Below are 12,247 nucleotides of genomic sequence, written 5' to 3'. Positions count from 1 at the left end.
GCCTGCATTCAGGTAATAGAACATGTATCTTTTGAAGTGAGAAATAATGATCAAAAATTATTCTCTTCCCCTGCCCCCCCCCCCCAAAAAAAAAAAACCCCACCTCAGAATGCATGTTTGCAAGATGATTAAAATCTCCTGTGGAATTTTATTCCTGTTCTGTTCTTGCCTCTTTTTCAAGTCTTCATCCAAGATGGCTTGCTGCCAGGTCTCTGCCAGTGGCATTCTGTAATTACCCACCAAGAGGTTGGTGAAATGGGCCAAGAAGACTTCCATTTGTCCCTGTGGGGATTCGTCAAGCAAAAACATTCTGGCCACAGTTGGCAGTACAGTGTATTGAATTGAGTGCTAGTATGTTTAGTACATAACAGTGGGGGAAAAAAACACTGATTTTATAGTCGGCTCTTAATGTGGTTGCTGTAAATTACTAACAAGGTAATTCATGAGAAAGAGCATGTCATAATTTCACAACTATATGTTGTCTGATTATACTTTCATTCCCCTCTTCCCTCCTCCTAACTTTCACCTGTTCTAAAGGTGTGAACATACCTTGGTTGGAGTACAATCTAGTGTTATTGTAGGTACAATTGGCCCTTGCCACCAGGACTATAGGTTCCATGTGTATGCCCAGACAGTGAATATTGGCTGGCTATCTGACCAGCTTCCAAATTGCTACAGTGCAAGAGATATTCTGTTTTTTCAGAATTATTTAGAGCCCGTTTTGAGTCCTCTTCATGGGTCTTTTTAGTTGGAGCAAAACATGTTTATGTATTAAAAACTGAGCTGCCATTAAAGAGATGAAGGATTGGACCATAGCAATTGAGCTTATACCAGTTGGAGCAGGTATGCAGTGTAAACAGGAACAGGGAACAGTTTGAATGGTGGAATATGATCAAACTAGGCTCTTTTTTGTTGATTTTAAGTCTTTTCAATTTAAGCTTTCACTGGGATTAATATCCATTTGAATAAGATTGTATTTTCTTTTTCTTTCTTTATCCTGCCTGGTTGCTATTCTCTCCCTCTGCCTTCACCCCTCAATAATACATGTTTTTCCTGTATGGGCGTTGCATTTTCTCTTTCAATAATAGGGTTGAGACTACATTGCCTGCAGACTTCTGTACACCTGTGATTGCTGCTGGGATGTGATTCTTTAAGATTTGGCTGTGCCTGTTTTGGCATTTTCTTTTATGGTTTGTACCACCATGAAATCAATGAGCCTTGTTGGGGTGGGGTCTGTAAGTAGAGATTGCCCTCTGATACCTTGCTCACATAGGTATTATTCATGTTGATGTTGTAAAAAAAAATAAAAAAATTTGGAGTATCCAATTTTTTTTTTTCCAATTAAGGGGCAATTTAGCATGGCCAATCTACCTACCCTGCACATCTCGCGTTTGTGGGAGTGAGACCCATGCAGACACGGAGAATGTACAAACTTCCAGGTCCTTGGCACCGTGAAGCAGCAGTGCTAACCACTGCGCCAAAATGCCTTTAAGCCTTGATGAATGCCAGAAGACAGTTCCACTATGGAAGGCATTACACCCTGCCTTCATCAGCTGCTGCAGCATTGGAAAGAAGTGAGGTATGGAGACCCGAGGCATTGTTTTGTTACCAACACACACTGCCCATGCACGTCACCCCAGCAGATTTATTTTTTGCCCCTCTGAACTGTGCATGCTGACATGCGCCCCACCCATGGGTGGGGCATTGCTTTCAAGCCCAGTTTTGTCCTTGCCTGATTTTTAAAAAAATATAAATTTAGAGTACTGAATTCATTTTTTTTCAATTAAGGGGCAGCCACCTCCCTCCCTCCCCACCGCCCTCCTTTCCCCTCTCTCCCCACCACCCCCTTCCTTACCCTTCTGTTGGTACAGAGGTGAGGGTATCTGGTCTCTCCAGCGCAAAGTTTAGTGCTTGTACCATTTGCTTTTTGTAGAAATGTGTTGTGAACTGTTTTAATAATCAGATTATCAAGGCTTCCGGTGACGGCGGGCGGGAGGCAGCCGCACATTGGAGGGCTCCCGTTCGGGAATGGCATTTTCGGAGAGTAACGCCCGGTCCTAGGGCCAGCGACGGCAGTAAAAGTCGGGAGATAGCGCAAGGAGAAGAAGGATGTCGAAAAACACCAAAAAAAACGGCCGGGAAAAAAGTGGCTGAAAGTCCGTTGGAGAGGGGAAAGGTCACCGCGGGGTCAACAAAGAAAATGGAGGCTGGAGCACCAGGGGAGGCCGCAGTGCTTACGGCTGAAGAACTAACTAAGGTGATGGCTGCAGAATTCCAAAAGCAGTTGGCGCAGATTGAGAAATGTATGGAGATGGTGAGGAAGGAGATGAGGGAGGTTTTGAATGTGCTGGTGGAGGAGGCGGTTTCCCCGGTGAAGACGGCGGTGGCGAGCGCAGTGGCGGAGGTGCGAGAGCAAGGGGAGGCGCTGAAGGAAGTGGAGGAGGCGGTATTGCAGCACGGTGATCAACTTGCCTTGATGGGGAAGGAGATGCGGAAGGTAATGGACACGAACAAGAATCTGCGAGGAAAAATGGAAGATCTGGAAAACAGATCCAGGCGACAGAATTTGAGGGTCGTGGGGCTGCCCCGAAGGAGTTGAAGGACCGAAGCCGACTGAGTATTTTGCCGCGATGCTGGCAAAACTACTGGGGGAGGGGGAGGACCCCTCCCGATATGAACTGGATCGGGCTCATCGGTCGTGGAGGCCTGTACCAAAGGCGAGTGAGCCGCCAAGGGAAGTGACTTTGTGCTTCCGTAGGTACAGTGTGAAGGAGAAGGTCCTGAGCTGGGCCAAGCAGAAGCGGGTGGTGCAGTGGGCTGGAGCTGGTATACGTGTATACCAGGACTTTACGGTGGAACTGGCGAGGAGGCGGGCTGCCTTCAACCGGGGTGAAGAGGGCACTGTACATTGGCAAAGTGCAGTGCGGCATTGTATATCCAGCGAAGCTGAGGGTGACGTACAAGCTCAGGGACTTTTATTTTGGAACGGCGGAAGCAGCGGAGGAGTTTGCGAAGGCAGAAGGACTGTGGCAGAACTGACATTGAGGAATGGTCATGTGCCGATGTAACCTCATGACTGTATTTTCTTTTTTTTTTGTATCACTGCGCGCGGGTGTAGAGGCTAAAGGAGCCAATGTTGCATATATTTGGACAAGGGAAGGGACGGGACTTTCACTCGAAAGGAGGGCTCTTTGGGGTGTAGGTGGATATGCGGGGTTTGTGTGCTAAAAGGGATCTTTGGGCTTTCCTAGGGCCGGCAAGGGGAAACGGACCCGGGCGGGGGCCTCCACGCTGGCCAGTTTAAGCCAGCCAGTGAACGGGAGTGAGGTGGGGGGAGGGGCTGCGGCCATCGGAGCCTGGCAGAACAGAGTCCGAGTGGTCTAGCCGGGGTGGAAAGTTGAGGGGAGGGAACAGAGTTTGGGGGGAGGGAACCGAGGTTGGGAGGAGGAGTTTTACAAGAGGCAGTGGACGGGAGGAGCTGGAGACTTGGGTGGGGGCGGGGTCCAACTTTGGGGTATCATGTACGGTACTCTCTTAGAGGCTGGATGGCGTTGGTTGGGGGGTTGGAGAGCCGTGTAGATTAAGGGTGACTACGGGTAATCCCTGATTCCTTTTTGTCATTTGTTTATGTAAACATGCGTCTTGAGGTTTGGGGGTTGGTGGGCGGATGGGATCGTTATTATTATGGGGATTGACATATCTTGTTGATTATTGTTTATTGTTGATGGGTGTAAATGTGGGAGAAAACGTGAAAAAGGAGGAAAATAAAGAAATAATCAGATTATCCACCCCCTCCCCATACATTGGCACTGAGGGGAGGGTACCCTGTTTCTCCAACACAAAATTAGTGTTTGTACCGTTTGGCTTTGTATATACTTTTACTGTTTTAATAAAAAGATATGGCCAATCCACCTACCCTGCACATCTTTGGGTTGTGGGGGCGAAACCCACGTAAACGCGGGGAGAATGTGCAAACTACACACTGACAGTGACCCAGAGCCGGGATCGAACCCGGGACGTTGGCGCCGTGAGGCAGCTGTGCTAACCACTGCGCCACCATGCTGCCCTGTCCTTGACTGATTCTGCACATACTTTTCTAAGCAGCGGCTGCTGAATAATGATCAATGCTGATTGCAGGATCTGAACTTCTGCAGGAGGTCAGCTCACTCGGTACAGACCAAGATCGAAATATGAAGGCCCTACTGCTCTGTATTTCTGAGTTTCACGTCATACAGCATGAGTATGTCATGGACTGAATGGTTAAAAGATAAAATTTAGGAAGAATAATGCAAATCCAAACCATGTACAAATTGATTATGGAAGAAAATGCAAAAGCTCCTTAAATAGCAGTGAAGGGTGCAAGTAGTAAATTAAAAATATTTATAGTAATGCTGACAAACTCAAATGTGCCAAACTGCACCCCCCGCCCACCCCCCCTCCCGCCCAAAACCTGCAAAATGTTTTATATTTTTCAGATAGAGAATATTCATAGAATCATATTATGATACGGTACAGAAGATGGCCATACAGCCCATTGTGGCTTTGCAGACTCTGGTGGGGCTATACAATTAATCAAACTCTCTACTCCTTGAGCCCACTTCTTCAAACTTTCTGCTTGTTTGCATACAATACCAGCCAGCAGTGTTTATATTTTTAATAATTTTGCCTTTTTGTGAGCTATAGATCAGAATTGATTGAGCTCTTGCAGTTATTCTATGAGAAATGCACAGGGTATAATGCAGTTCAATTGTCTTTTTTATTTTGAGAAACTGTCTGAAGTTTTTGAGCAAATTTTAGATGAAAAGCAAGCAAACTGCTGTTGTCAAAGACTGTTTGTTTAATGTTCACCCGTGAAATAAGTTGTGGCTTGTCTGATTAATCATAATTACCTTCATCTCTCAACATATATTTAATAGAAATGTCATTCCCTTCCATTGGAGTAAGCTTCACAATTTGCACAGCTGGGAGATGTATGTTCCATCGTATTCAGATTGTGGAAGAGCAATGTCGGACTTTGGAGCTGGTGGAGATTGACACTTTCATAAAGATTGTATTGCTTTCAGTAAAGCTTTGAACATCAAAGCACTGGCTTTAAAGCATGTAATGCTTTCTCCTAACCCTATTCTATAAATACTCATTTTTTTAATGAATCAGTTTTCTTCAGATTGTCATCCTTTATTTTGATTTTTGTTACCCTTGACTCTTTGACGCCCGGCAGTTAATCAGTGATTCTTTCTTTGAGGTGGAGGAATTTAAACTCCTGCCATGACATAATGGCGGTCTTTAAATGCAATGACCTTATGACTGAGTAAAGCAAGACTTCACATAACAGCCTTAAAGTCATTTAAAAAAATGTGTGGGAGCCTTAGGATATTATTAGCTTGACAGCTTTGGTTTTTTTTCACAAAGGTAGCCTCGTGCTGTTATGTTTTATTAGTTAATGTTAAGTTGCTTTACGTTAGAGGTGCTGTATATACATGTTATTGTTCGCAAAATTTGCATTTATGTAAAAGAAAGACAAAACAACACACCAAGACAGTTGGAGAGTTTTTCAGTGGTGTGGTACCTCTGCTGTGAGTAATATGCAGCCTGATTTATGTTGTGCCCTTATAATCTCCAAGAAAGGGAAAGAATTGTGATTCTTCCATATCTTATTGATAATATCAGCTTCTATATCCATATCTATTTAATGCGTATTTGAGAACATCCAGGCTCTTGAACTCACTTTTTGATCTACATTACCATAGAACATACAGTGCAGAACGAGGCCATTTGGCCCATCGAGTCTGCACCGACCTACTTAAGCCCTCACTTCCACGCTATCCCCGGAACCCAATAACCCCTCCTAACCTTTTTTGGTCACTAAGGGCAATTTATTATGGCCAATAACCTAACCTGCACGTCTTTGGACTGTGGGAGGAAACCGGAGCACCTGGAGGAAACCCACGCAGACACTGGGAGAACGTGCAGACTCCGCACAGACAGTGACCCAGCGGGGAATCGAACCTGGGACCCTGGCGCTGTGAAGCCACAGTGCTAATCACTTGTGCTACCGTGCTGCTGAGGTTAGACATCCGAATCTCTGCAGATAAAAGAAACTGAACTGCATGGATTTGTACTGAGCCATATAATACAGGGAGGTCATCTTTTAGATCTGTGGTCTGTGCTGATTCTGCCAATGTTAATTAAGGAAAATACTACGGATGTTGGAATCTGAAACCAGAACAAGAGAATGTTGGAAAAACACAACCAGTCTGGCAGCATCTGTAAGCATCTGTTTAACTCTTCATCAGAACTGTTTTTCCAACATTCTCTGTTCTTGTTCTGTCAATGTTAATGTCTGGCTTAACACCTACCCTACTGGAAATGCACCTATAGCCCCAAATGAGCATTGGTGTAGCTATACACTGCTGCCCTTGTGAAACAGCATGACCTTCATTAGAGAGAACATAAATACTGTGTAAATCTTACTCTATTTACATTCAATTCCATTAAATAAATATCCTGATTAGTTTAGTAGGTAAATGCTCTACCAGTGATAACACACTACGAAAGGCCAAGGATTTAATTTGCCGATCTCAGCTGGCGTAGTGATCCTATGATTGGTGTCTCAATCTTTGAGCCTGTGGTGGGGGCTGCTTCCCATTGCTGCCCAGTGACCAGCCTTATCTGGAAAAAGCATATGAAACATGGGCCATATGCCATGCTATATACAATGAAATGGGCTGCAAAAGTTTGCTGTCTATGTTCATCCCAAGTGGCAGCTGCCTCTGTAAAGTACTCGTACCTTTACCTCAGCGTGCTCTTTCAGTATTCCTAGTATGGTTTGTCACCCCTCACCCCCCCCCCCCCCCCCCCCCCCCCTCCTCCACCCGCCCTTGAGATTGAAATGAAAATGCCACAGGGGGACACTGGAATGGGTGTATTTGGGGAAGATTGTAGGTGAAGCTATGTGGGAGTGGAAGATTTTCATGATTGCATCGTTTTTTTCTTTTTTTAAATTTAGAGTATCCAATTTATTTTCCAATTAAGGGCCAATCCACCTACCCTGCACATCTTTGGGATGTGGGGATGAGACCCTCACAGACATGGGGAGAATATGCAAACTCCACACACAGTGACCCGGGGCTGGGATAAAACCTGTGTCCTCGGCCATGTGAGGCAGCAATGCTAACCACTGTGCCACCGTGCTGCCCCTGACTGCATTGTTTTAAAAAAATAAATAAATTTAGAGTACACTTATTTTTTTTCCAATTAAGAGGCAATTTCGTCTGGCCACTCCACGTATCCTGCACATCTTTTTGGGGGTGAGACCCACGCAGACCGGGGAGAATGTGCACACTCCACACGGACAGTGACCCAGCTCCGGGATCGAATCCGGTCCTCAGCGCTGAGGCAACAGTGCCAAGCACTGTGCCACCATGCCGCCTCTGCCGCCTCTTGCATTGTTTTTAAGTAAGATTACATTTCTGAGTATCACCTCAACTTTCAATATGCAAGGGCAGCGCAGTGGATAGCACTGTTGCCTCACGACGCTGAGGTCCCAGGTTCGATCCCGGCTCTGGGTCACTGTCCGTATGGAGTTTGCACATTCTCCCCATGTTTGCGGGGGTTTCGCCCCCACAACCGGAAGAATTGCAGGATAGGTGATTGGCCACGCTAAATTTCCCCTTAAATGGGAAAAAATTGGGAACTCTAAATTTATTTTTAAAAACTTTCAATATGCGAACAATGTGTAATTGTTTAACGGTTCCAGTAAACAGCAAAAAGTATGAAACAACATGGTCCTCTCAGCCCTGAGGGAAATAGGAGCATAAGCTTAGAACATAAAAATACCGAGGGGTTGAGAAACTGTGTTTGAGGCTCTTCCAAAATTGTGACTTTATTCTAACATAGCTTGCAGCTAAGTAACGCCCCTGCACACATGAGGTGCGTGACCATACTTCATTCTTGGCTTGCAGGATCCTTTTTAAAGGATCACATTTGCAGGTGTACGGGGAATGTTGGTACCCCGGGCGATTGGGTTCCATTACCTCTTGACATTTTTTTGGCTTCTCTTATCTTCATTTATTTCATTAATATAATAACTATTTCTATTTATTGAAAATTTTAGAACTGGTGCCAAACAATGCACACATTGATTTTGCATTTGGTATTCCAACTCAAAAACAAAATGTTTATGAATAGTTATCTAAATTTTAGCAATCTCCTATTTCATGCGAACAGGCCTGGCCCAGACATTTACATTTTTCAATACTCGTCACTCAAAAAGGACAGGTTTCAATCCCATTCATGTGAATGCAGGGATGTTTTCTAGAATCGAGAACTAACATCTATTTGATGCCTTTAATGTAGTAAGACATTCCCAAGTCTCTTCACAGCAATGTTTATGGAACAAAATGTGGCACTGAACCATGTAAGACGATGTTTAGAATATAACCAAAAATATGATCGAAGAGGTAGATTTTATGGAAGGTTTTGAGGGAGAGAGAAGGGTAAAGGACGGCGGGGTTTAGGGAGGAAATTCCAGTGCTTGGAGCTCAAGCATCAGGCGGTTTGGGTACCAACAGTGGAATGATTATTCGGGGATTTACAAGTGGCCCGAGTTGAAATACGGAGATATCGGAGGGTTGTATGGATGGAGGAGATTACAGACTGACCTTAGATGCATGCTTTCTCTGAGATAGCTTACAACTTCACCATTACCCTATTTGTTTTTATAAATAGCTTTTGTTTACATTTTATGTACACCCATCAGTAGTTTTAGTATCTTATCCACTAAGTTCCCTAATAATTTTCTCACTCCCTTGGTCCAATCCTACTGCTGGCTAATTTATATTTCCTGTTCTTTTTTTTTTTTAAACCTAATTGCTCAACTTTACACTTGGGCAAAATGTCTAGTACTAAAGGTACGGTAAAGTCACCATAGTCCCGGATGACCATCGGCTGCTTTCCCCTTTGAGGGGGAGAGCTGACTGGTGGTGATTTAACCTGAGGATCACAACACCTCGGGCGAGAAGGCAGGCCTTTATGAATAACCAAGTAGTGTCCAGAAAGAGAATCAGACCAGAATATACGATCACAGTGACAAATTTCATTACCTATGTTAACATCGAACGAAAGAGTGACCAAAAAATTAGCTGAAAGCTTGGAAAGATCAAAGATACATCTCAAAAATTGAAAGAGATGAAAACAAAGCTAAGAATCCTGGAATGCTGCATACATCACACAATTTTGACACACAAATAGTTGTGTTGAATGATCAGTGAAGAAATGCAGAAAACCTACAACTCCTAATTTGTGTGTTAATGGCGGCAGAGTTGTGATTTTTGAGGTGAATAATGAAGATAGTTTGGACAAGCCACACTGCAGTGAAAAAGCGCCAGTAAAATCTGAGACCAAAAGAATTCTGACCAAGATCAGGGAGAGTCAGTTGGAATTTCTTGGACACGTAATAAGAAATCGTGATTTAGAAAGTCTAATGTTGGTGGGAAAGGTCGATGGTGAAAGAGATTGTGGGAGACAAAGAGCAACCTTTTTAAAGAGCTTCACAAACTGGATGAATATACCACCAACGAAGATTAGCCACATATTCAAAGCAGGATTAGCATGGAGATCTGTAGTCGCCAACTATCGTTAGGGCATGGTACCTGAAGAGAAAGAAGAGAACTTAATCGACCCCTTAGCTACCTGCCAGGTCCCTTTGGTTCGATGCAAATTGATTATCAGCAAACTAGAGAATGCCTTGACTGGATTCTACTTAGTGTCTTTATTCAAAAGATGTGCGTATCATAGTTCCCTCTCTGTTGTGGTTTCCCTGCCTCACTTTGAAGATTCTGATGCGTTTCAAGATTCCTCTAGTATCTTTCCCTCTTCCATATGTGAGTTTTAGCAAACTATTGAATCAAAGCTCACCCTGCTAAAGCAAGAGCCAGTGGATAACCTTCAAATCGAGACGTGCAGCTGACTCCAACATCTCTTCCCCACCCACTACACATCCTCCACATGAAAAGATTGATGTATGAGGAGAGATTAAACAGTTTGGACTTATACTTGCTGGAGTTTAGAAGGATGAGAGGGGATCTGATTGAGGTGTATAAAATACTAAAAGGGATTTATAAAGTAAACAAGTCCAAATGTTCCCCCTTGTGGGGCAATCTATTTTAAAAAATAATCTTTATTGTCACAAGTAGGCTTACGTTAACACTGCAATGAAGTTACTGTGAAAACCCTCCAGTCGCCACATTCCACCGCCTGTTCAGGTACACAGAGGGAGAATTTAGAATGTCCAATTCACCTAACAAGCACATCTTTCGGGACTTGTGGGAGGAAACCTGAGCACCCGGAGGAAATCCACGCAGACACTGGGAGAACGTGCAGACTCCACACAGACAGTGACCCAAGCCAGGAATCGAACCTGGGAACCTGGAGCTGTGAAACAACAGTGCTACCCACTGCTACCGTGCTGCCCTGTAGAACGGGAGGTAACAGATATAGGTTGAGAGGCGGTAGATTTGGAACTGAGATGAGAAGGAACTACTCGCAGAGGGTGGTGATTTTGTGGAACTTGTGGTGGAGTCTGAATCATTAAATGGTTTCAAGAAGGAGTTAGATATATTTCTGATAAATGGATTAAAAGGATATGGGGATCAGGTAGAGAAGTGGATTTAAGACCAGGAAGAGATCAGCCATGTTTTGATTGGATGGCGGTGCAGGCTCGAAGGGCTGAATTGCCTACTTCTGCTCCTAATTCCTTAGTTCCACCCCAGCAACAGACCCAAGGGTAAGTCTAGCACCTTTACGACTAGTCACACTGCGAACAGAAAATTCAGTACATCTGGGCATTGAGCTCAAAACCTTACTGGCCTGCATGAAAAATTTCACTAAAGTGGGTCAAAATACAAAATAGCAACAGTTTAGGAATTGCACACAACTGGAACATTTCCACCTCCACAACCCATACTCCATTCCATTGCCAGCCATGACAGAATAATAGCTGTTTAGGAGGCCTCTGAAGGCACTGCTTTTTGTTTCATACGTAAAGCAAAATAACCTGTTCTATGAACTATTATAAATTTGTATCTAATTTCAACAGTGTCATTAAAGATTAATGGAAGTCAGTCTTTCTTTTCATGTCCACATCCATCTTTCTAACTTGCTGCCTTTTCTCCAGTTTCCAGGTTGACCGGCCCGCTCTGAATGTGGCCATATTTCCACTCCTTCATGAAGGACTTGCGGACGTCATCCGAGATGTTCCAATGATGCACTTGGACGAAATAACTTTATTTAAAAGTCGCGTTGCAGAAGATCCTCTGCATCTCTGGTGGTGATGCTCAATGCCGCCAAGTAGGAAAAGGAATTAAATACAGTGCGGGTGACCCCCATGTGTGATTGATCTCATGAACTTTCTTTGCCTGTTGATGACACTTGTTTAAAATAAAACACACACATGTTTACTGTCTTGTGGAAACCAGAAAAGGTTTAAAGTTTGAAAATTGCAGAATATTGTTTTGTTGCATTGTTTTTCCTGCAAAACTCTATAGAATTTGGGTCAACAGCATTAGCAATGGGTTTTATGTGTAACAAGTTTTATGTTGTGCCTACTGTAGTCTTTACAATAATTGGAAATAAGAACATGAGAACCCAAGGACAAGTAACAACTCTATCAACACTCACCACCCCTCCCCTACCGTAATACTCTCCCAGAGTAGCATTCATTGTATTTTGAGCATAACTAAAGTTTGCTACTTTCTGTTGAATTTACCTTTCTCTAGATTAAATCCTCTTGTTCGTCTTCACCTTTCCAAAAATCTTAGTGCAACCAAGTTTAGACTTTTTTTTTGTTGTCCTGCCCTCCGATACACTGCTGCTTTATTTAGGCAGTGCTTGATCTTCATCTTTCTTCAGTTCATAACTTTACAATTGGGATCAGTCTTGTTCTTCTCTTGCACCCTCTTTAGTGTTTGTATGTGTTCTTTGTGATGTGGTGACCAGCATTAAATACAGTTCTTCAAGTGTGGTCCGACTGCTGTGTTGTAAACTCTTTGCGTAAACTATTGGCACTATTTTCTGGTGAAGTATTTCACCATTCTTTTTTCCTGGCCTGTATTGTCCCGACACAGTGATGATACTGCTACTACCGAACTGCCGGTGGCGGCATGTAGGAGGAGGTCGCACATTGGATGGCTCCTGCTCGGGGCTTGATTTTTTAAGAATTTAATGCCCAGTCCCAGGGGCAATTTTTGGT

The 12,247-nt window shown here is 43.8% G+C and overlaps 1 protein-coding gene across 1 annotated transcript in view; it reads left to right on the top strand.

Moving 5' to 3' along the window:
* The window catches only part of fbxl18 (F-box and leucine-rich repeat protein 18), a 64,515-nt gene extending 52,496 nt beyond the window's left edge, over positions 1–12,019 (top strand). The window contains exon 4 of the mRNA XM_072480925.1: positions 11,174–12,019. Within this exon, the coding sequence (XP_072337026.1) occupies positions 11,174–11,330 (157 nt within the window). The 3' untranslated portion in view covers positions 11,331–12,019. The remainder of the gene's footprint in view (positions 1–11,173) is intronic.
* Positions 12,020–12,247: the final 228 nt, after the last annotated feature.

Source organism: Scyliorhinus torazame, chromosome 17 (genome assembly GCF_047496885.1).
Source record: "Scyliorhinus torazame isolate Kashiwa2021f chromosome 17, sScyTor2.1, whole genome shotgun sequence".
NCBI classification, from domain to species: domain Eukaryota; kingdom Metazoa; phylum Chordata; class Chondrichthyes; order Carcharhiniformes; family Scyliorhinidae; genus Scyliorhinus; species Scyliorhinus torazame.
The sequence above is the reverse complement of the archived record's forward strand: the minus strand, read 5'-3'. Positions and strand labels throughout refer to the sequence as shown.